The sequence below is a fragment of the Leptodactylus fuscus genome, chromosome 4 (genome assembly GCF_031893055.1).
Source record: "Leptodactylus fuscus isolate aLepFus1 chromosome 4, aLepFus1.hap2, whole genome shotgun sequence".
In the NCBI taxonomy this organism is placed as follows: domain Eukaryota; kingdom Metazoa; phylum Chordata; class Amphibia; order Anura; family Leptodactylidae; genus Leptodactylus; species Leptodactylus fuscus.
This window is the reverse complement of record NC_134268.1, coordinates 62,929,920-62,955,251: the sequence shown is the minus strand read 5'-3', so window position 1 is coordinate 62,955,251 and position 25,332 is coordinate 62,929,920. Positions and strand designations below refer to the sequence as shown.

The window sequence follows — 25,332 nt, the reverse complement described above, 5'->3', positions numbered from 1 at the left end:
CAGGGCTTATAGGTTTATATTATCCCAGGGGAGCAAACAAAACATGGATATGAAAGTGGAACAGCTTAATTGTGACCGGATAACAAAGAACTTGTTCACATTAATCCTGTTTGATGCTTAATCCTAATATGTGTGGAATCTCTAGTGTTTCTGTGACCCTGTCGATGCCTCGCTACAATCACAGAATACATAACCTGTAATTAAACCTTAGACAATAAGACATTCGCCTGTATGGATGTCGGGGACAATGAGATTCTACATAAGGAGGATCTGCCAAACAAGTGCTGCTCCTTAGAAGTTTGTACACTAATCTTTTCAGAGTGATATAGTGAATATATGTTTCAGTAGCTTAGGAGGACTGAGTAATTTTATCAATTCCTCATGAATATTCATTCCGAGTTCACCTCTGCTCAGCCTGTTTAGCATGTCAAGGAAACTGATATATTATGTATTTTGCTTACTGACTTGTCAGAATGGTTTTGTTACTTGTATTTGGATTTAGTACAGATCATTATGTTTTCTTTTTAGTTTTCTTGTGGTTCTATTTTTATTTTACTATTTTGTTTTTGTAGCTTATTATGTCAGTATCAGATCTGCACTAATGAGACATATATACGCCTCTTCTAAAACATTACACCTCGTACCGCAATGTGTTGGCAGGCGGTATAAATACATAGTGTATTATTTGTTACAATAACTGTTGAAAGATAATACACCGAAATGCTGCAGAAAAATGACTTTACGATTGTAATGGCATGAATGGTGCTTAGCATCTGTTTTCCCTCTCTGCACAGTGCCAATCCTTGCTGATCAGCTGATCATATGGTTGCTAGGGATATACTGCTTGTTCTACTTGTCAGTCTTCACATCCATAGTGAACAGTCTGTCTCAGCTCAAGGTTGAATTAGTTCTGACTCGGGAACAGTAAAAGGTTAAAGAGGACCTTTCGCCACCTTCACCTACTCCAACTCATTCATCCTTTTATAGCTACTGCTCCAGTTATTCCAGCCAGTTGATATTTTCCTCTCTCGCCCCCACCTTTCCCAAAATTTATTTAGGTGCCTTGATATGCTAACTAGTCTCTATACTGTCAAGTGGCAAGTTCTTGGCCAAAGCAGACAAGGATCTCTGAATTACGCCCCTTTGTCTGCTCCAGCTTGAGACCAACCACTTGATAGCAGAAATACTAATAAACATATCAGACCAAAACTAACTGCACTGATAGCTCAGAAATGGGGGGGGGGGGCTACAGAAAAAATTCCAACTAGGCTGGATGGCAGGTAATGGTTTTATGCCATTCTTCCTAGGTGAGTCCATTGACAACTGGATGTTCGTATACTGCATAAATCTGCAACTGCTCCTTTCGGGAGATGATGTTTTTAGATTGTAAATATATGTCCATTTTAAAATGAGCCTTCTGTTTCAGAAACGTTTAAAGAGGACCTTTCACCTTCTGGAGCACATGCGATTTTATACACCTCTAGTAAGCCAACAGTGCGCTGAATTCAGCTTTCACGTTCTGTTCCCCCAGTGAAGAGCTATCAGTACCATAGCTCTTCACTGTCAGTCAGGAACGCCCTTCCTCACAGTAGCGCCTATTGTGCTGTACTGTCAGAGTGGGTAGGAAAGCCTCCCCCAGTATTAGTCTATGGATGCGTACTATCAGGAGGGGAGGGAGGCGCTCCTCCCCGCTCTCACAGTACAGCGCTATAGGCGCTACTGTGAAGAAGGACGTTCCTGATTGACTGTCAGAAACGCCCTTCTGACGGTGAAGAACTACGGTACCGGCACCGATAGCTCTTTACTGGGAGCACAGAAAGGGAAAGCCGATTCTGTGAAACTGAATTCAGCACATTGACCCGCTTTCTAGCAGTGTATTACACCGCATGTGCCACAGGAGGTGAAAGGTCCACTTTAAAGTACCGTATATACTTGAGTATAAGCCGACCCCCCTAATTTTACCACAAAAAACTGGGAAAACTTATTGACTCGAGTATAAGCCAAGGGGGGAAATGCAGCAGCTACTGGAAAATTTAAAAAATTAACAGGGCCGGAGTTTTTGGGTGCATTAGACGCTGAGGGAGGGGAGGGGGTGTTTTTGGTTGTCTGTCTGCCCCTTCCCTGAGCTTGAGGTCTTTTTTTTTTTAAATCTCCACTCCAGCCTGGCTGAATATAGCGTATCTGCAGTGCTCCTATTAACCCCTTCCCGATGGAATATGAGCAGTGCAGATACCCTATACTTAGCCTAAATGTAGTCAGGCGGAATTCCAAGTGGGGGGGGGGGGGGACTCGGGGAAGGGGCAGTTAGGCAACTTTTTAAAAGTTACAGCGGAGGTACCGGTTGGTATGGTGACTGCTCTGAAGCAGAGCGGCGCCATTATAGTTACAGATCCGGCATTCGGACCTGGCATACAAACACCGGGGCGGGTGCCAGGCCGCAGCATCGCCATGCCTTAGCGGGAGCGTAGCAATGCTGTTAATTTCAAACTGCAGAAGTAGTTACGGTACTTCTGCTAGCAGGCCCGGAACACAGATACACACCGGGTGCGAGGTCCAGATGCCGGGTCTGTAACTATGATATTGCTGAATTACCGTAATGACCCGAGTATAAGACGAGGTGGACTTTTTAGCGCAAAAACTGATTCTGGTTCACTTGCTGTAAACTGTCTCTTCTTGTTGCACTGAGGCTAGGTTCACATCTGCGCTGATCTCTCATTCAAGTCATCCTTTTTAAAATTTAAACCAGCGGAGAGAAAAGTCCTCTGCCCAGGACTTTTCTCTCTGCCAATTTTTGGTGGCTTCTGCAGCAGAGATGTGAACTTAGCCTGACTCTTCTTTCAATATTTGGCAAGAGTCCTCTCCGTAGTATGTCAGTAGCTGACTACATCATGGCGCGCTCATCGTTTGACCGTTATGAATTTAATCATAAATTTCTAGGGGTATAACAACTTGGTGTTCCAATAAGAGATAATCAAGAATTGGGGAATAAGTGTTGTGTTGTCTGGACAGGTGCCAGGTCCTCTTCTGGGCTAAGTCCCAGGCCCCAGCTTATTTTGCTGCGGTTTTGTTAGCCAAAGACAGGAGTAGATTGAGCAGAAGGTAGAAGTATAAGAGCTTCCTGTATATTTCCCATTCCTTTTGTAGCCACTCTTGGATTTGGCTTAAAAAAAACTGCAATAAAATCATGGGGCCTCAGGGTTTGTGTTTTTACCTTTGTTATTCATGGAGCTTTGCTGTCCCTTTTCTCATATACAGTGGGTATTATCTTTCCTAAGTCCGTCTACTTTATATTATTGGTATTCTTGCCCACCCATCATATAAGACCCTGCCTACAGTTGCAAACTCTAGTCGGCAAAGCAACTTAATTTTGACTCCCACCTCATGAGTCCAGAAACATAAGCATTGGATTCTTCCGGGGCCTTTCCTCCCTATGCCTTTGTTGTCTTTCATCCTACGGGTTACAGCTGCCATTGAACGTGCAGTTTCTTCTCTCCCATCTGATCATTCATGTGCATCGGCAGCTTTCTCTGCAACATTGTGAAAACCCTGCCTTTTCTATGTTATTTACTGGACAATCTTCCTAAAGTATTTGGACTTTACCTTCTCGGTTCTGCTTTTCTTCTTTTTGTGGAAAAATATAATTATTTTGCACAGTTTTCCCCTGAAGCTTATGGAGCAGATGCATTTGATTAGGATTGTTGGACCCTTTTATTGTAATGTAGATGCTTTCAGGCTCAGAAGAATTTCTCTAAAGGGAAGCATGCACAGAAAAAGGAAGAGAAAAAAGCCAAGGGGAGAGGAGGCATTGTTAGATGGAGTCAGGCTCACGTGTTTTTACACTCATTTTCATGCATGTTTTTTTCTGTCTTGTTATTGTTATCTCACATTGTAGTGGTACTTCTCCGTTGGCTTGTCTAAATGCCATGCTTCATACTAACACTCGTGTGGGCGATGGGACCTTCTTCAAAATCCCAGGGAAATCAGGACTTTATGCTCTTAAGGTAAGACGTTTTATTATGTTATGCGTTTTATTGCTTTCAATTACATAGTGCCTTGTATGGATTACAACTGTACTTGACGCTTTGGAGCAGGAGTAGGTTTTCCTTCAATCCGTCTTTTAACATAAAATCTCTTGCTAGTCTTTGTCTGCTGTGTTATACCTCTTAATAAAGACTTTTTACAGTGATATATGTGTTTGATGCCAGGGTAGATTAACCAAATGAATTAATTCATTGCTGCTTAAATAATACTGTGTGCATTATACACCTCACGATACAGTATATTATCCTGCTCTCAGTACTTTACATTCTTGCTGTCTTTTGTGATCTGTTCAAGGTTCTCAAAGCAGCAAATATCCTGGTTTTTGTATTGATTTATTGTAAATGTACAACTCTGCCATTGTCTGTGTAAACTGTATAGATATATACAGAATAAAACCTTTCTTTTTTTTCTGCATTTTTCAGACCAGGCCAATATAACCTTCTAAATGAGAACTTGATACTGGAAAACTGGTAATATGCTAGAAATCATTGATATGTTTTGCCTTCTATTTGTTCCCTCAGAAAGAAGAATCCACTTGCCCATCTGATGGAGCATTGGAAATAGGTTGTGAGTCAGAGTTGGATGCAACTGAAATGGCAGAGGCAAGCAGCAATGGTGAAGAAAACGAAGGTAGGGTCCAAAGGGGTTAGCAACTTTCTTATTTTAGCTACATTCCTGTTTTAATATGTGCTCACTGTGGTCTTGGTATCCATTGACGCTTTGTTAATTGTTAATAGATTGTAATGTGTATGTAACTTGTTGTACATAGTACTCTACACTCCACATCTAAATAGTGCGGGACTTTTTGCTTTGCCGATTTTCAGCAATCTCTGTAACACAGTGTGATAAGTTTACTAGTAAAGGTTGTGTAGTAGAGAAAAACTTTCCATGGCTAAGGCCACATGTTAAGAAATGCAACTGAGTTTTATCACAGCTTTTTAGGCTGAGGCCCCACTTTGCGGAAAAGCAGCTTTCTTTGTTGCAGATTTTGCTGCGGTTTTTTGAGCTAAAGCCAAGAATAGCTACAAAAGGAATAGAAAATTTAGAGTAAGCTCTTATACTTCTACCTTTTTCTCAATCCACTCCTGGCTTTGGCTCAAAAAACTCAACAAAGTCTGCAACAAAAAAAGTTGTGTTTCTGCAACGTGGGGCTTTAGCCTTAGGCCTCGTTCACATCTGCGTTTGGATTCCGTCTGGGGGAGTCCGCATGAGGACCCCTCTGGAAGGAATACCAAACACTACTGCAAGCGGTGTACCAGTAAAAGCAAAGGGACCCCCATAGACTATAATGGGGTCCAACAAGCTTAGAATGGGTTAAAGCATAAAAGATTCAGCACTCACCAATCTTTCTAATGACTACCAATTCTGTGCTGGCTTCTGCTTCCTGGTCTTGTCCTGGCTGAGACAGGTCACCGCTGCCACCAGTGATCGGCTGTGTGGTCATTTCCTGTCTATTCAGAGGAACCAGGAAGTAGAGACCAGTGCGTAACCCAAAGAGCATCGAAACAAATAAAGCGAGGGGTCTGTTAGGGGAGTACGGCTGCTTTTATGTTCTTAGGCTATTCTTGTTTTTAAAAATGCTTCTATGGCAGACAACCCCTTTAATATGTCCTACCTTCTCAGCTTCTGCCCTTTGACTACCTCTGTATGTGCAATGAGCTTGATGATCTGATCAATCATCTATATGGTGTACTTAGGGGCATTGTCTGTCATAGACGTGGAAGCCTATAGCTGTGACAACTATGGATTTATATATGCCAGAATGTTGTCACATTTTCATTAGTAAACCTGTTTCATTAGTAAACCTGTGTAGACAAGTTCTGTAGCTGTAGTGTCCTCCACAGGGCAGACAATTTGGATTATTCTGTTGCTAAATTTGGGTGGCAAAATCTACATGTTCTACACTGTACCTATGTTTGCATTTCCTTTAGATTTACACTACTTGTAAGAAGTATTGTCTTCCTCCCCCATGTTGCCTTAGGTCTTGTTTTCACATCACAATTTATTTCACTTGCTGAATGTATCCTTAGGTCTCCATGCACCCAATGTATGTCAGGAGTGCCTTTTGGCATACATGTGCCAGTGAACCTTCCTTCCCTTCCCTCATCTATCTTGTGTCACCTTTCCAATATCAGCCTGTCATTGCCTCTCTGAGCATCGGCATATGTTGTATACATAAATTTATATGTGTGCTTTACCTCCCTTAAAAGGTATTTCCAGATTAAAGATATAACTGAGCTTTCCTTAAGATACATAATCACCATCAGATTTGTGAGTTCCCTACACCTGACACTCCCAGTCATTGTTTGACAATAGGCTAGCAGCTCCTGCACTGGAACTAACACTGAGAACAGAGCTGGAAGCATCGCCCCGTTCATTTGGTAGTGGTCACACCAAGTCCTTGGAGCTCATCTCTGTATCCATTTAAGTGAATGCTGTGAACTACTGATCATTGGGTTGCTGACCCTACCAATCCGATATTGATAACCTGTCGATCATCAATACTGTTAACCCAGAAATCCCTTTTAATATTAAAAAGCTTAAGGAGCCGAAGTCCTTGTGACCTCTCTATCTAAGCATACATTTCATGTTGTTGTGACCTTGATTATTTTGTCAGTCTTAACATTTCTTGGTGAAAATAACCATGTGCTGTTATCTATTTATACAAGTGTGCCTGAAGCAAGTGACTGAAGAAGCGTCTTCCAACCGAGTGCAGAGCAAGCTAGTGTCTTCCTTCCAGCAGCACACCAAAAAGGCACTGAAGCAGGTAGGATCGATTAATCCCATAAGTTTTCTGGCACAGTGGCTAAGGATGCTATATTGAACTTTGTTCTTTAAAGTTGACAGTATAAATCCATAACCTAGCAATTGCCGCTTATACCTTTATGTATGTCTGATGGCGTGCAGCAAGTCATTTTTTTATGTAACCAGCCTATTTTAGATATTTGTTCTTCCCTATACATTATTTCTGTAAATGTTACATTTCTGTCCATGTTTGATACGTAGGCTATGTTTCTGTGGAGTTATACACCGATTAAACTTAATGCCCCCTCCTCCCCTTTCGCAGCATGAGTCTGCCATGTACAAAGAGAGATTCTTCAGTTTTATCATCCTCCCTGTGTATTATTTCAGATTCTGTAAATCGTGCACATCCATTTCTGTTATCAGTGACTACACTCTGATGCCTTTGCATGTGCTGTATATGTCTGATTGGTTGGTATCCCGGGGCCTAGAGAATGGGGCCCATATCTGTCACACATTTTTGGGATAGCCTGCATTTATACCTGTAATTTCTTAGTAATAACGCTTATAGGCTAAGGTCCTAAGTTACGGAAGTGCAGTGTTTTTTGTTGCAGATTTTACTACGCGTTTTTTTGAGCCAAGGCAGGAGTGAATAGGTTGAATAGGTTCCCACGCTCTGACAGTGGAATACATATTGGCCTGAAGAAGACGCTTGACCAGCGTCGAAACGCGTAGCCTATCATTTTGTCTTCTGTCATTGGAACCAATAAAATGACATTACCAATTAACCCTTGGACTCACTCTTCACTCAGTAGCGCTCCCTCTATTCCGTTTTTACCCCATTTGTATTCAAAGTCAGGAGTGGGTTGAAAAGAAATGGAAAATATAAATGAAGCTCTTAGAAGTTTCTCTTCTATTAAATGCACTCCTGACTTTGGTGCAAAAAAATGCAGCAAAATCTGCAACAAAAAGTGCTGTGTTTCTGCAACATGGAACCTTAGACTTAATATGTTTTCATTTTTCATTGCAGGTTGTCTTATAGTATCTATCTTAGCAATATCTAAATAGGGGTTTTTTTGCCACTCAAAGTACTTATCATTTATTTGAGCTTCTTTTTTCTTCCCCGTGGCCCAGACATTTAGATACATGTAGTTACTATTTGATAGCATTGCACTTAAATTGCCACACTTGGATCATATTTTGTGTATAGCTTTTCACAAGCTTCTGGTATATTCTCCATGGGATTGAAATTAGGTCTTTGTGATGAAAAAGTTGTTTGAAAGTTTAGTTATGCTTTAATGATGTCACTTCCTCTCAGGATGTGACATCATGTCCATTGGTCACATGACCATACTGCAGTTTAGTCCCATAATTCAAAAAAAAAAACAACAACCATGTTTTCTAATCCTGGATAATTCTTTTAAAGCATAACTAAACTTTCAAGCAACTTTTTACTTTCTGGCAACATTTATGTCATTAAAGAGGACCTTTCACCTCCTGGGGCACATGCAGTGTCTGCTTTGTAGTGGTGCACCGCATGTGCCCCAGGAGGTGAAAGGTTTAATAGATTTTGTAGCATACTTCATTAGCAAATTTTGGCTACTTTCTGTGAAATAATTTGGTGAAATCTACTTTGTGATCCATCGTTATTTTTCTTCATACCTGGCTTTTACCTGGCTGCTGATGTCTGTGTGTATGTTATGAAAGGTGAGGTTCTCATCTCAGATACAACTAGTTGAGGACACGGTCAGGCCAAATTCCGAATCTGGCTAATTCTCCAACTCCTTCATAAATGTCTTGACAACCATGGTCAGAAGCCACAGTCAGAAGCAGTAAAGATCTTCTAATTCAATAAAAAGCTATTGATTGAATTCTTGTGAAAGTAAATGTATTAATGATACAAACGCTGCCAGAAAGCAAAAAGCTGTTTGAAAGTTTAAATGCGCTTTATGCCTTTTTGAGTCTTTGTCCGTTTGCAATACCCATTTGCTCCCGAGCTTTTAGTTCCTGGCTGATGTCTTGATGCCCTCATTATCTGTTTTGTAAAGAGCATCGGTCACTCATACAGCAAACTATCCCAAGTACATACCACCACCCCTATGCTAGTATTCAGGTCTCCTCTCTTTTTTTCTCCATACATAATGGTGGCCTTTATGGCCAAATCGTTCCATTAGTTTCATAAGACCATAAGACATCCAACTAGTAAAATTTTGATTCCCATGTACAGTTTCTAATTGTAACCTGGCTTTTATTGTGATTTTGGAGCAGCTTTTCAGATCATGTTGATATTAGGGTACCTTTTTACATTTGAAATAGTTACTATTGTACCTGTATCCTCAAGTACATAGGGTCACTTGTTAATGTTTCTAGATTTATTTGCATTTTCTTGCATCAATGATCGTCACCTTTTTAATGACTGCGTAGTGCCATGGTCTATAAACTTGAATATCATCATTAGAACAGATGCATTTGGAAATTGCTCTCAAAAATGTACCAGAATTGTGAAGGTCCACAATTCTTTTTCTGATGTTTTGACTGGTTTTTCAGAATTTTATTATAAAAAGCAAGTAGGCCTTAAAGATAGGCCTTAAAATACTACCACTAGAGATGAGCGAGTAGTATTCGATCGAATACCCGCCTGCCATAGGTAATCGTGTTATCGGGCGAACACGAAGTGGTTAAGCTCATTGAATATTTGATGCGTTTAACCCCTCGGTGTTTGCCCAATAACACAAATACCTATGGCGAACGGGTATTCAATCGAATACTACTCACTCATCTCTAACTACCACAGATGTATTAACCCATCAGAAGCTTCATGACATCATTTTTTGGCATTTTCCAAGCTGTTTAATGGCAAAGCCAACTTGGTGTATATAAACGTCTGACCCAACAGAACTTTGCATTTGAGACTGAAAAGATATGTTTGTGAATATGTGTTGGAAAAACGTATTGTGACATGTACAAGGTATATATCCAAAACAACTTGCTAAGACTAGAGGGTTGGTTTTTTTTACAAGGATATATGTGGATGATCTCAATACAAGTTTTATGACTTCAGCCAGAAGCATAACTTGAAGCTCTTGAGCCGCAATGCAAAATCTGTAATAGGCTCCTACCTACCTTGTGTCATTTGGAATACTGGTATATTCCCAAAACCCTGAGTCTCCTTCTGGGTCCAGGGCCTAGTAGTGACTGCTACCGCTGCACCTCCTATAGCTATACCTCTGACCAGCCGATGTATATGTAAACTTATGAGTTCAGCTCTGTATTTATTGCATTTGTGCCACATATAAACCCCTTTTGGCTATAGACTCTGAGACAGTGCTATTACTCACTTTATCCAATTTCAAGTGTACTAGCCTCATTCTATCATTTTTATTTAGACATCTGAAGACTCCAGTTTACGGATCACGCTGGTTCAGTCCATTCTGTTCTCTCACACGGACAGGGTTAGGTCTTGTTTCACCTCCAATGTCTTTTGTATTACTGCTCTACTCTTAATAAAAATAATCTTTTAGTGTTATGGTACTTACATGACCATTGGGTGGTTGTTAGTTGTTTTTTTTTTTTTAATGGCAAAACGTGTGTTTTTATATAAATTTTGCTTATTCCTCTGTAAGATCTGACAACGGTTTACTGTATTTTATTTTTTTTTTAACTGCTGCTGTTATGTTTGTTAGCTTGACCTATTTTTATTCTGGTGTGCCTTACATTGTAATTGAAGTATAGGTATTGATGCCCCTGCCGCGCGGATGCAGAATTTGCAGAACAATCTGTGTTTTATTTATCTTCCAGCACATTTAATGTAAGTGCAGAGAAATACCGACTGGGAGCAAATTCCTGGTTCTTTGACTTAATATGTCATCTGAAACACTGAATAACAAAAAATAAAATGACAAGCCAAAGACGTTTTCATGTCTTGAAATATGAGCGTGTATTTTCAGAAAAGAAGTCCTCACAGCATTATATGGGATGACAGCATTATATACTTGTCATTATTACAAACCATCATCTCATTGTCACATTGGATGGGAGTTTCATTTTCCCTTTGAGGAATGTATTACGCTTTATAGGAGTTTTTAGTATTGAAGCCTTTTTGGGGCCTTTTTCTTGGCTCTGGCTGTAAAATGCATTATTGGTTTCATTATTATTTATTTTATCCGATTTGTTTTCTAAGAGGACATTGTATCTTTTTTTAGTAATGGTTAGTGTCATTAATATCTTATTGTATCCGTTCATCATCAGTGTATATAATACCGCTATATCTCGGCTGTTCCTTCTATAGTTAAGAATATTGCTGGCCTTCTTCATTATATTCTGTGTATCGGTAATGTTATTTCTGCTACAATATTTGGATTATTACATCACAATATAAAAAAACAGATATCTTGTCTTCCTACTGCAGCCGTTTTTTGTTTTTGCATTTTCATTCTTTACTCCTTGCATCTAAAAACCATATACGGTATTTTTTATTTTTCTGTACACAGAGCGGTATGGAGCTTATTTGCAGAACATATTGTCCTTTGTAACAGTTCCGTTTGATATTTTACATGATATACTGGGAAGATGAATACAAAAATGCGTTTGTCCCATTCTCTTATGGGTTTTGATCTTAGGGCGTTTCTTGTACAGCAAAGGAGACCTGTTACCCATGTTCTGCAGGTTGGTACAGTCATGACGATGCCAAATTTATATAGTTTTTATTATATTTTAATAGCTTTACAAAAATCCAGAACTTTGAAAAAATTAAACAAATTCTTACATTTGCCATATTCTGACCCCTATAACTTTTTCTCCATATAGAAAACTGAACAGTATGTCCAGAACGCTATAAGGCTTGTTTTTTTGCAGGGAAAGTTGTACTTTTTATTTCTACCATTTTGGGTTTTGTCTGATGTTTTTATAGCCTTTTATTTATTTATTCATTCTTTTTTGAGAGAGATAAAACCGTAAAAAACAAACTGTTGTTTGGCCTTTTGTTCTCCACCACAGTATTTTCAGCACAGCGATCCCTAATGTGTTTGTTTGATTTTCTTTATTTTTATATGTGATCTTGGAAAAGGGAGAGATTTGAAAGTTTATGTATATTTTTATTTATTTTTTTTTGTAAACTTTTAACACTTTTTTTTTACTTTTATTTTTAGACCCCCTGTCAGGCTTGAATCCTAATGTATTGCAGTTTATTGTAAAATCCATTGACTTTTATTACACGCTGCCTATGGCAACACCCACATGCCTTGGTTTCATGTGACTGCAGAGACCTGACTATTATAGTAGCTTAGCTCCTGAGTAAATGCCATGTATAAGTTCCCAAAATCTACTGTACGTGTACAGCATATGTTGGACATCTATTTTCAACCACTTTTTGATTGGGTTCAAGTCAAGGCTCTGCTTGGGTCACGCAAAGACTTTCACATAGCTATCTCTAAGCTGTTCTTTTGTTGTCTTGGCTGCGTACATGGGTTCTTTGGCCCAGACAGAGGTCTAGAACTTCATTCCCTCAACCCTGACTATGTCCCAGCCACTGGAAAACCTCCTCATATCATGATGCTTAAAGGGGTTGTACCATAACAAGGATCCTATCTATACTGCTAGTTTATGTGGCTTTAAGACTTTTCCTAAATGCATTGCTTTATCAAAACTGCTTTGTTTGGCTGCTATCGTAATTTATTCACTTCATCGTTTACACTCCGTTTCTATGGCCCTTGGGATTATCTGCTCATTTGTCAAGTGATGTAGTTGCCTGCTCTCAGGGGGGAGGGAGGGGCTGGGAGCAGCTCTGAGCTGTTTGTGTCTGATAAGTAGCGGAGCTTCTCAGATAGGGGAGGTGAGAGCTCTGGGATTTCTGAGCTCTTATCAGCCGGTTTGATTGAATTTGGCTGAAAGTGTCATGGGAGGGATTAACTTTATTGGACAGATAATAAGCATTTTTCTCCAGATATGATGGTTAGAATTGAGTCTAAAAAGTTCAATCTTGGTTTCATCACAGCAGAGATTTCCAGAGTTTCCATTAGGTGGTGTTGTCTTTTTTTTTTTTTTTTTGCAAACACTTTTGCCATAAAGCCCAGATTGGTGGAGTTATTCAAGTTATGACTTTTTGACCGATCTTGGTGATGAAATGAAAAAAAAAAACGTCCTGCCAAAACTTCCCCCAACGTGGGACAATGTCACCATATATGCCTCACACTTCCTGGTGACCGATAGTGACTTCAGTGAATGTCAGAATAGGCCAGATACCGTGTTTCCCCGAAAGTAAGACAGTGTCTTACATTCTTTTTACCCCCAAAAGTCCCACTATGTCTTACTTTCGGGGTATGTCTTATATTGGGGAAAAAAAAAAAAACCCTCCCCCCGCCCCATCATCATCATCAATCATATGGATTGAAGAGGCGGCACGCGAGGAGTTAAGCGGCGGCCGCCGGCAAAGTCTGCGTGCCGCTTCCATATATTGCAATGGGAGTGTGCTATTCAAATAGTATTCGTTCATCTCTAACTTCAATTGTAACTTCTTACAATTGAAGTTAGAGATGCGCGAATACTATTTGAATAGCGCGCTCCCATTGCAATGTATGGAAGCGGCAGGCAGACTTTGCCGGCGGCCGCCGCTTAAAGGGATTCTTCCATTAAAAGAAGTTCTTTCCTCTGACCACGTCGGAATAGCCTTAAAAAAGGCTATTCGTCTCCTACCTTTTGCCATAGCCAGCGCCGCCTTCTTCCTCAGCTGCGTCCGCCCAGTCTGTGTCCCCGTCTGTCTCTTCTTTGGGCCTCATGGATGACGCATGCGCAGTCGGCTCTGGCTGCGAGAGCCTGTTAGAGCCGACTGCGCATGCGTCATCCATGAGGCCCAAAGAAGAGACAGACGGGGAGAAGAGACAGACGGGCGGACGCAGCTGAGGAAGAAGGCGGCGCTGGCTATGGCAAAAGGTAGGAGACGAATAGCCTTTTTTAAGGCTATTCCGATGTGGTCAGAGGAAAGAACTTCTTTTAATGGTAGAATCCCTTTAACTCCTCGCGTGCCGAGCGCTTCCATTACTTTCGGGGTAAAAACCCTAAAACCCCCGCTACGTCTTACTATCGGGGGTGTCTTACTATCGGGGAAATACGGTAGCACGGAAAAAGTGCAAGTCAAATAGATTAAATAACCAATCCAACCATTTATATAAAAAAATATCAACATTTTTATTTTTACTTGGTAAATAAATACCACTAAAATCAAATAATACAGCAGGGCAGATGGATATAGCCAAAAACACAAAGATTAGACACAAGGAGAATGAAAGGCATAGACGTTCAGATAGACTACAACCAGTGTATATTGAATACAGCTATCTATGATGTCAAAGCTCTGTTACACCAATAATAGAGGATTCTCACTAGGCAATATACACTTAAATACAAACAACCACTCAAGATAGGCATCCCACACAAAAACTATCTTATGAATAATAATGCTATTTAGCCAATGTACTGCAAGTAACAATGGGAGATATATCTAAGAGAAGATGTAACAAAATATAGTAGAGAAGACTCTAATAACTATAAAGCCATGGAGACAATTCTATCATTCATGTGACTATGCATATCTCCAATCACACTCAAATATCACCATGGCAAAGCACAAAGCCAGACCAAGTATTGACAAATCATAATTGTTTAGATACCTGCAGTCATATTGTTGTAGTGAAAGGTAGAATAGGCCAGATAGAGCTTGACTAGCCATGTCGGGGATAATATCATGTCATCTGTACTTTTCAGACAGCCGCTAGATGATTAATACAATACATATATTTCTTAGTTTATCACTCAATGCCAACAATTCATTTGTAACGGTTTATGTAAGTTGTATTCCCAGCCTCTCCTGAAACTCATTTATACTCTATATTTAAAGGGGTATCCCCATCTCAAGGATCCTGTCTAAACTATTAGCTTAAGTAAATTCAAAATTTTTCCTAAATGCACTGCTTTAGAAAAACAATTTATTTTGCTTGCTTTGTGAAATTATTCCTCCTATTGTTTATATCGTGTTGTCAAGGTTATCAGATCTCAGGTTGGATGGCCTGACTGACTGCTTTCTGGAGGGGAGGAGTGAAATTCTCAGGAATGCTCTCAGAGCTGTTATCTTCTGCTTTTAGGTCTGGCCTATCAGGTCAGCTAATTATTGTTCGCTGATAAAGGATCGGACAGTGTTCATTTCTCACAAAATAGCATTAAATTCACATGTCTGTTGTCAGTCCTAGCAGTATGTAAGCTTTTTTTCCTCTGTCTCCAAACCTGTGTAATGTAGAATACACTTACTGTGCGTATTATTTGATCTGCATTGAGATTTCCAGCAACCATAATAAATAATCTCTCACGGTAAAGGTAATGTCTATATCTACTGAGGTACTTTGTAGTGCCCTGTCCATCAAACAGTCAAAAGCCACCCACCAGGTTGCTGAAGAATATAGCAAGTGAGAAAAAGACATCAGGCAAAGCTGGAAAGAGGAGTAGATGGGAAAACCTATGTGAGGTACATAAGTAACTACAATACTTAGGTTTATACATTTTACAGCCATGTGTCTTAGTGATCATAGTTATTCCAGATCTTAAAATATATTCTCTCAATTTTTCTTTAACATTTAAATTGATGTTTTTTTTGTTTTTAGACCCAGTCAGATAAGGAGATCTTTTTAATGAAGACACCCCAGCATGCATCAATTCAGTGTATGTCCAGTGTTCTTCAACTGCTAGTAGACAGTATGCTTTTAACAGCTCAAGTAGGGAAGCAGTTTGGTATACTGAGTTGTCTTGAACACCTATTCCCCCTACATATGGCAGATTAAATAAAAATGTTTGGAGTATTTTCATCCTCATATAAAAATTTACCCTGTAGCTTTTAGATTGATCTTTTAGGAAGCAGTAATGGGATACCTCTGATAGTTTCTAAGTAACAGCTGATAGATTCATTTTACAATCTATAACTGTGCAAGGTAAGGCATTCTGTATTGTTTTTAATGTACTTTAGTTTTTGCCGTATACATTCCATTACATTGTGTGCAGTACTTTTAATCATTGTAGTTAGAGATGAGCGAACACTAAAATGTTCGAGGTTCGAAATTCGATTCGAACAGCCGCTCACTGTTCGAGTGTTCGAATGGGTTTCGAACCCCATTATAGTCTATGGGGAACATAAACTCGTTAAGGGGGAAACCCAAATTCGTGTCTGGAGGGTCACCAAGTCCACTATGACACCCCAGGAAATGATACCAACACCCTGGAATGACACTGGGACAGCAGGGGAAGCATGTCTGGGGGCATAAAAGTCACTTTATTTCATGGAAATCCCTGTCAGTTTGCGATTTTCGCAAGCTAACTTTTCCCCATAGAAATGCATTGGCCAGTGCTGATTGGCCAGAGTACGGAACTCGACCAATCAGCGCTGGCTCTGCTGGAGGAGGCGGAGTCTAAGATAGCTCCACACCAGTCTCCATTCAGGTCCGACCTTAGACTCCGCCTCCTCCGGCAGAGCCAGCGCTGATTGGCCGAAGGCTGGCCAATGCATTCCTATGCGAATGCAGACTTAGCAGTGCTGAGTCAGTTTTGCTCAACTACACATCTGATGCACACTCGGCACTGCTACATCAGATGTAGCAATCTGATGTAGCAGAGCCGAGGGTGCACTAGAACCCCTGTGCAAACTCAGTTCACGCTAATAGAATGCATTGGCCAGCGCTGATTGGCCAATGCATTCTATTAGCCCGATGAAGTAGAGCTGAATGTGTGTGCTAAGCACACTCATTCAGCACTGCTTCATCACGCCAATACAATGCATTAGCCAGTGCTGATTGGCCAGAGTACGGAATTCGGCCAATCAGCGCTGGCCAATGCATTCTATTAGCCCGATGAAGTAGAGCTGAATGTGTGTGCTAAGCACACACATTCAGCACTGCTTCATCACGCCAATACAATGCATTAGCCAGTGCTGATTGGCCAGAGTACGGAATCCGGCCAATCAGCGCTGGCTCTGCTGGAGGAGGCGGAGTCTAAGGTCGGACCTGAATGGAGACTGGTGTGGAGCGATCTTAGACTCCGCCTCCTCCAGCAGAGCCAGCGCTGATTGGCCGAATTCCGTACTCTGGCCAATCAGCGCTGGCCAATGCATTCTATTAGCCCGATGAAGTAGAGCTGAATGTGTGTGCTTAGCACACACATTCAGCTCTACTTCATCAGGCTAATAGAATACATTGGCCAATCAGCGCTGGCCAATGCATTCTATTAGCTTGATGAAGTAGAGCTGAATGTGTGTGCTAAGCACACACATTCAGCACTGCTTCATCACGCCAATACAATGCATTAGCCAGTGCTGATTGGCCAGAGTACGGAATTCGGCCAATCAGCGCTGGCTCTGCTGGAGGAGGCGGAGTCTAAGATCGCTCCACACCAGTCTCCATTCAGGTCCGACCTTAGACTCCGCCTCCTCCGGCAGAGCCAGCGCTGATTGGCCGAAGGCTGGCCAATGCATTCCTATGCGAATGCAGACTTAGCAGTGCTGAGTCAGTTTTGCTCAACTACACATCTGATGCACACTCGGCACTACTACATCAGATGTAGCAATCTGATGTAGCAGAGCCGAGGGTGCACTAGAACCCCTGTGCAAACTCAGTTCACGCTAATAGAATGCATTGGCCAGCGCTGATTGGCCAATGCATTCTATTAGCCCGATGAAGTAGAGCTGAATGTGTGTGCTAAGCACACACATTCAGCACTGCTTCATCACGCCAATACAATGCATTAGCCAGTGCTGATTGGCCAGAGTACGGAATTCGGCCAATCAGCGCTGGCCAATGCATTCTATTAGCCCGATGAAGTAGAGCTGAATGTGTGTGCTAAGCACACACATTCAGCACTGCTTCATCACGCCAATACAATGCATTAGCCAGTGCTGATTGGCCAGAGTACGGAATTCGGCCAATCAGCGCTGGCTCTGCTGGAGGAGGCGGAGTCTAAGGTCGGACCTGAATGGAGACTGGTGTGGAGCGATCTTAGACTCCGCCTCCTCCAGCAGAGCCAGCGCTGATTGGCCGAATTCCGTACTCTGGCCAATCAGCGCTGGCCAATGCATTGTATTGGCGTGATGAAGCAGTGCTGAATGTGTGTGCTTAGCACACACATTCAGCTCTACTTCATCGGGCTAATAGAATGCATTGGCCAGCGCTGATTGGCCGAATTCCGTACTCTGGCCAATCAGTGCTGGCCAATGCATTCTATTAGCTTGATGAAGCAGAGTGTGCACAAGGGTTCAAGCGCACCCTCGGCTCTGATGTAGCAGAGCTGAGGCTGCACAAGGGTTCAAGCGCACCCTCGGCTCTGATGTAGGAGAGCCGAGGGTGCACTTGAACCCTTGTGCACCCTCAGCTCTGCTACATCAGAGCCGAGGGTGCGCTTGAACCCTTGTGCACACTCTGCTTCATCAAGCTAATAGAATGCATTGGCCAGCGCTGATTGGCCAATGTATTCTATTAGCCTGATGAAGTAGAGCTGAATGTGTGTGCTAAGCACACACATTCAGCTCTACTTCATCGGGCTAATAGAATGCATTGGCCAGCGCTGATTGGCCAGAGTACGGAACTCGACCAATCAGCGCTGGCTCTGCTGGAGGAGGCGGAGTCTAAGATCGCTCCACACCAGTCTCCATTCAGGTCCGACCTTAGACTCCGCCTCCTCCAGCAGAGCCAGCGCTGATTGGCCGAATTCCGTACTCTGGCCAATCAGCACTGGCTAATGCATTGTATTGGCGTGATGAAGCAGTGCTGAATGTGTGTGCTTAGCACACACATTCAGCTCTACTTCATCGGGCTAATAGAATGCATTGGCCAATCAGCGCTGGCCAATGCATTCTATTAGCGTGAACTGAGTTTGCACAGGGGTTCTAGTGCACCCTCGGCTCTGCTACATCAGATTGCTACATCTGATGTAGCAGTGCCGAGTGTGCATCAGATGTGTAGTTGAGCAAAACTGACTCAGCACTGCTAAGTCTGCATTCGCATAGGAATGCATTGGCCAGCCTTCGGCCAATCAGCGCTGGCTCTGCCGGAGGAGGCGGAGTCTAAGGTCGGACCTGAATGGAGACTGGTGTGGAGCGATCTTAGACTCCGCCTCCTCCAGCAGAGCCAGCGCTGATTGGTCGAGTTCCGTACTCTGGCCAATCAGCGCTGGCCAATGCATTCTATTAGCCCGATGAAGTAGAGCTGAATGTGTGTGCTTAGCACACACATTCAGCTCTACTTCATCAGGCTAATAGAATACATTGGCCAATCAGCGCTGGCCAATGCATTCTATTAGCTTGATGAAGCAGAGTGTGCACAAGGGTTCAAGCGCACCCTCGGCTCTGATGTAGCAGAGCTGAGGGTGCACAAGGGTTCAAGTGCACCCTCGGCTCTCCTACATCAGAGCCGAGGGTGCGCTTGAACCCTTGTGCAGCCTCAGCTCTGCTACATCAGAGCCGAGGGTGCGCTTGAACCCTTGTGCACACTCTGCTTCATCAAGCTAATAGAATGCATTGGCCAGCACTGATTGGCCAGAGTACGGAATTCGGCCAATCAGCGCTGGCCAATGCATCCCTATGGGAAAAAGTTTATCTCACAAAAATCACAATTACACACCCGATAGAGCCCCAAAAAGTTATTTTTAATAACATTCCCCCCTAAATAAAGGTTATCCCTAGCTATCCCTGCCTGTACAGCTATCCCTGTCTCATAGTCACAAAGTTCACATTCTCATATGACCCGGATTTGAAATCCACTATTCGTCTAAAATGGAGGTCACCTGATTTCGGCAGCCAATGACTTTTTCCAATTTTTTTCAATGCCCCCGGTGTCGTAGTTCCTGTCCCACCTCCCCTGCGCTGTTATTGGTGCAAAAAAGGCGCCATGGAAGGTGGGAGGGGAATCGAATTTTGGCGCACTTTACCACGTGGTGTTCGATTCGATTCGAACATGGCGAACACCCTGATATCCGATCGAACATGTGTTCGATAGAACACTGTTCGCTCATCTCTAATTGTAGTTAATAGGCAGGATAAACGAGTGCCCTAATATAGGAAACCATCTTTGTCCAGGGATTTTGGGTACTCTGACTTCAGGATTACTTAAAGGTGATTACTTTTTAAAAAATAAATTGGCTATCAATACAATAGGCACTCAATTTTAGGTTGCTGGAGGGCCTGTGTGTCAAAACCTTGTTTACATCCTGGGGGTAACACGGTGGCTCAGTGGTTAGCACTGCAGCTTTGCAACGCTGGAGTCCTGGGTTCAAAAAGCGCCAGGAACAAAATCTGCAAGGAGTTTGTATGTTCTCCCCGTTATTGCATGGATGTCATCCAATTCTACAAAGACATACTGATAGGGAGGAAAAAATACATTGTGATTCCTATATGGGGCTCACAATCTACATTTAAAAATTTAAAAAAATATTTTAAGATCTTCCACTTCTAACTCTTTACATTTTTCCCCTCTCACTCTTCCATCCTAACTCAATGACTGCAAAATATGCAGCTCCTACAAAACAAACCCAAATCTTCACCTCTCCAACATCATGACTAATATTTGTTATGACTGATGCTGTGTTTGGTTTTTGCATTATGGCCATACATGGCAGTAATCAAAGTAAAAGGTGGCTACTATGAAGAACCTAGAATATAAGACATATTTTCAGTAGTTTCTATTTTTTTGTCAAGTATATAATTCCACATGTGTTACGTCATAGTTTTGATGCCTTCAGTGTGAATCTACAATTTTCATAGTCGTGAAAATACAGAAAACTCTTCGAATGAGAAGATGTGTCCAATTTTTTGGTCTGTACTATATATCTTAGTAGTTGATATCTTTGTTTTTGCAGTTTATAAAATTATACATTCAAGGTACCTTAAACATTTACCTTCACTTGGGTGTCTGGGCTATCCAAGTTTTCAGTTTTTAATGGAGCTTTTTCCATTCTCCATGGTTGGATTCTTTTTTCCGTGGAGGTGTTGACAAGTTTTCCCTCCAGAGTGTTGCGGCGCACAGCACTCCAGACCCTCTTAATAATTCTGGGGTCTTTGCCACCAGTGATGAAATTATTGTATCCAGCACATGATACCCTACTATCAGTAAATTCCTGTAACTCTGCTCTGAAGTTGCAGATTAACATAAAGCTATTTTTTTTTCGGCATAGACTCTTTTAATCATTGTCTGTGGCTTTACCTGATTAGTATAAAAGAAACTTCACACGTACGTAAAGAAGTTTTCTTTAAATGGTGAGTGGTAACACAGGGACCAATGAGTCTTTTTGTATTCATTTACTTTTGCAGGCCAAATTTGCACACCTCTCCATACTGGTTATGGGATTTTGCCATCTTCTGCACAATGAAAGAGAGCCAAAGCCACCCAAGTAATTGATCTCATCTTCTTGGAAGTCTGTCATGCTCGCTTGTCCCTTCTCCATTATATACAAGACAACAATTCATAATCAATACAGAACTCAGCGTGGAATCTAAATTCCTCCAATTATGTAGATGCAGATCTATCACATCCTCAGCTCAGTCTCCTCAGTTGGTGCACTAAACATAGTGAAGTTTGTTGTTTTTTTTTTTGTTTTGTTTTTTACAATGAATCAGCCTAAACTTTTAATGATGATTATAAAACCTGTCTGCCCTGAAATCCATAATAGTAGAGCACTACATCACCTTAGGGCAATGCCTGTTACAGCAATAAGTAAAGTACACGTAGGAACATTTTTGTTAATCTGGAGCTTTCTTAACCTTTACATTCACTTCCCAAATATTACCAAGTTGTCTGTTCTTTGCTGTAGTTGGTATCAAGGAGCCGATTTTCGCCTCTATGACTGCTGATTGTTGTACTTTTGGCTATCTCTGGTCCTGCCACTGAAGTGAATGTGACCGCGGATGTGTCCTGCCTAGTAAGTAACAGGACACATTCATGCCTACATTCAGGCTGAATTCACAATGTGATTAAAACACCCCCATTTTCTCAGGATCAGTGGGGGTCTCAGTGGTCAGACCCCTACTGACCAGCATATTTAACCTCTATCCTATAGATAGATGATAAATATACTTTGTGGCATATAATATCTTGGTGGATCCTAGTTACTGCTAAGCTCATCATGGGACCTTCACTTCAGTTGGGCCATGTGATCGCTCTCTGATCTGAGTCAATGTTCATTTTAAGACTGGTTTCAAACAACCAAGTTTTGTTGGTGAAAGTTGGTCCGTGTGTGATCTGGATTTAGTGGCCTGATCAATCTACAGAAAGACCGAGACCTAGTGTTATAGTTATCAATGCTAAGAGTCCCTGTATCTCTGCTACATACTGTCCTGTAGTGACCGCTGCTAACTTGGCACATAAATAGACTAAGTTTTATGGCTGAAACTCAGTTGTGTGAAACCAGCCTGAAAAGTCAAATTCTTTCTTCCTGTGTGGACCACGCAGACTCTCTACAAAGGACGGGATGCACAAATTTTTAATGCTAAGTGATGATTAGACTGTTCTTGTCACACAGTTGTAATGAAGCTGATCACGGCTTCGACTTGCTATAATACAATATTCTACTATAGTATGGTCAGGAGCTGAGGAGAAACTGGGTTCTAGGGTTTTCCATGAACGGGGCAATGGGTAGTAATAGCACCCAGGAGCCTGATGTTCCTATTAGTTACCCGTCAGTAAAACACTGACAGGCAGTACTGTAATACTGTACTGTAGTATTGCAATATATTCAAGAGGTAAGAGAATTGGCATCGAGTTAGGGTGCATTCACACTTCGGATACGCTGACTGAGTCTGAACGTTAAAACACGTTCAGAATCAGCGCGTATAAAGCAGATCCCATTCCCATTTCAGTGGGAGCCGGCATACGAGTGCTCCCCATTGAAATGAATGGGCTGCTTTTTTCTCTATGGGCCCCTTCATACGGCGTAAGCGCTCGGCTCATTCCGAACCGCACACGCGAGCGCTTCTAAACACTTCCCATTCACTTCAATGGGAGCACTATTATGTCGGCTCCCATTGAAATGGCATCTGCTTTATACGCGCTGATCTGAACATGTTTTAACATTCAGAATCAGTCAGCTTATCCGAAGTGTGAATGCACCCTTATAGTGAGATAAAAAAAAAAAAAAACAGCTCTATTCTGTCTGCATAACACCGCCTGTGGTCTGTATTTTTCATACTGACCAGGGCCATGTACATGAAACATACCTCATCATAGTCTATTATGATGCAGTGACCGCCCACTACTGTACCAAACTGACAGCTTTATGTAGAGAGATTGGGCCGTTCGGGAGCTCACTGTATCATATCTGACTATGATTCAGTGATTTTCATACTATGGTCACTCTGGGAAATAAGGCTCACACACAGATCAAGTTGTATGCTAAAAGAGTTTAACCCTATAGAGACACAGCTCAAAAGTGACTTGAGGACCAGGCCTCTTTTTTCAAAACTGACATGTGTCACTTTAAATGGCAATAACTTTGAGACGCTTTAACTTACACAAGTGATTCTGAGATTGTTTTTTCGTAACACATTGTACTTCATGTCAGTAGTAAATTTTAGTCGATATGTTTTGTCTTTTTGTTTTTTGTCTAAAAACGTCACTCCTGAAAGAATCCAAAACAGCAGCTAGAAAGTTTCTTAACCCTTTCAGCATTTCACAACAATTACAACAAAATGGAGGTCAAATTTACATTTTTCAATTTCTGTCACTAATATATTCATTTAGCCCTAGAATTTACACATTTACTAAGGGTTAAAGGAGAAACTGCACCCCACATTTTGTTACACAATTTCTCCCGAACATGACAATACCCCATATGTGCTGGTACCCTAATGTACGGGCACACGGTCGCTCTCAGAGCGGATGGAGCGCTAATTGGATTTTGTAGGCCAGATTTTGCTAGAATACTTTTCAGGCGCCATGTCCCGTTTGCAGAGCCCCCAAGGTGCCAAAACAGTGGAAAACCCCAAAATGTCACCCCATTTTGGAAACTAGACCCCTCAAGGAATTTATCAAGGGGTATAGTGAGCCCTTTGACCCTACAGGTGTTTCACAGATTTTTTTACCATTGAGAAGTGAAAATGAAAAATTACTTTTTTTTATAATAAAATGTCACTGTAGCCCCAAATTTTTCATCTTCACAAGGGGTTAAAGGAAAAATTGCACCCCAAATTTTGTTACACAATTTCTCCCGAACATGACAGTACCCCATATGTGCTGGTACCCTAATGTACAGGCACACGGTCGCTCTCAGAGCAGATGGAGCGCTAATTGGATTTTGTAGGCCAGATTTTGGTACAATACTTTTCAGGCACCATGTTCCGTTTGCAGAGCCCCCAAGGTGCCAAAACAGTGGAAACCCCCAAAATGTGACCCCATTTTGGAAACTATACCCCTCAAGGAATTTACCAAGGGGTATAGTGAGCCCTTTGACCCTACAGGAGTGTAGCAGAATTGGCCCAACAAAAGGAAAAGTAACATTTTTTGCTATAAAATGTTGCTTTAACCCCAAATTTTGCATTTCCACAAGGGGATAAAAGAGAAAATGCACCCCACAAATTGTCAAGCACTTTGCCCCAACTACAGAAATGCCCCACATGTGGATGTAAAGTGATGTATGGGCACACTGTAAAGTCCAGAGCTGAAGGATCGCTATTGGGATTTTGGAGGGCAAATTTAGCTGAAATCTATTTCAGGCACCATGTTGCATTTGGAGAGCCCCTGAAGTGCTAGAACAGTGGAAACCCCCCGCCCCAAATGACCCCATTTTGAAAACTAGACCCCTCAAGGAATTTATCAAGGGGTTTAGTGAGCACTTGGACCCTACAGGTGTTTCACAGATTTTTTTACCATTGAGATGTGAAAATGAAAAATTACTTTTTTCCAATAAATCGTCCATTTAGCGCCATATTTTAAATTTTTACAAGTAGTTAGAGAATTAAGAGCCCCACAGTTTGTTACACAACTTTTCCTGAACATGGCAATACCCCATATGTGGTCATAATCTGCTGTATGGGAACATGGCGGGGCTCAGAATGGAAAGAGGGCTATTTGGCTTTTGAGGGCAGTTTTCTGGTGCCATGTTGCATTTGCAGAGCCCCTAAAGTACCAATACAATGGAAACCCCTCAAAAGTTACCCCATTTTAGAAACTACACCTGTCAAGGAATGTATCAAGGGGTATTATCATTTTGAGCCTAAAAATGCTTCCCAAAAATTAATGTACAAAATGAAAATTTTAATTTTTAAAGAAATATGTCATTTCGGTGCCCAATACGTTGCACCCACTTTGTGTTGTCAGAGACCTGCACTCCTAAAACTATTAAGTGGGCCATCCTGAGGGGCAAAAAATTATATATGTGGGTGTAAACTGCTGCTTGGGCACACAGCAGGGTTCAGAAGGGAAGGAGCACTGCGCTTTTTAGCTTTTGGGGTACAGATTTAGAGGGACTTTCTGGGTGCCATGATGTTTTTGTAGAGCCCTGGAGGTGACAGTGAAATAGAATTCCCCAAGAAGTGAC

The 25,332-nt window shown here is 41.7% G+C and overlaps 1 protein-coding gene across 2 annotated transcripts in view; it reads left to right on the top strand.

Moving 5' to 3' along the window:
* The window catches only part of ASXL3 (ASXL transcriptional regulator 3), a 95,978-nt gene that overhangs the window by 40,104 nt on the left and 30,542 nt on the right, over nt 1-25,332 (top strand). Inside the window, exons 4-6 of one of the 2 annotated variants that reach the window (XM_075270499.1) lie at nt 3,893-4,001; nt 4,563-4,671; nt 6,711-6,808. In XM_075270499.1, coding sequence (XP_075126600.1) covers nt 3,893-4,001; nt 4,563-4,671; nt 6,711-6,808 — 316 coding nt within the window. Of the gene's footprint in view, nt 1-3,646; nt 4,002-4,562; nt 4,672-6,710; nt 6,809-25,332 lie in introns of those variants that run through there. The other variant, XM_075270497.1, reaches the window with a different exon arrangement.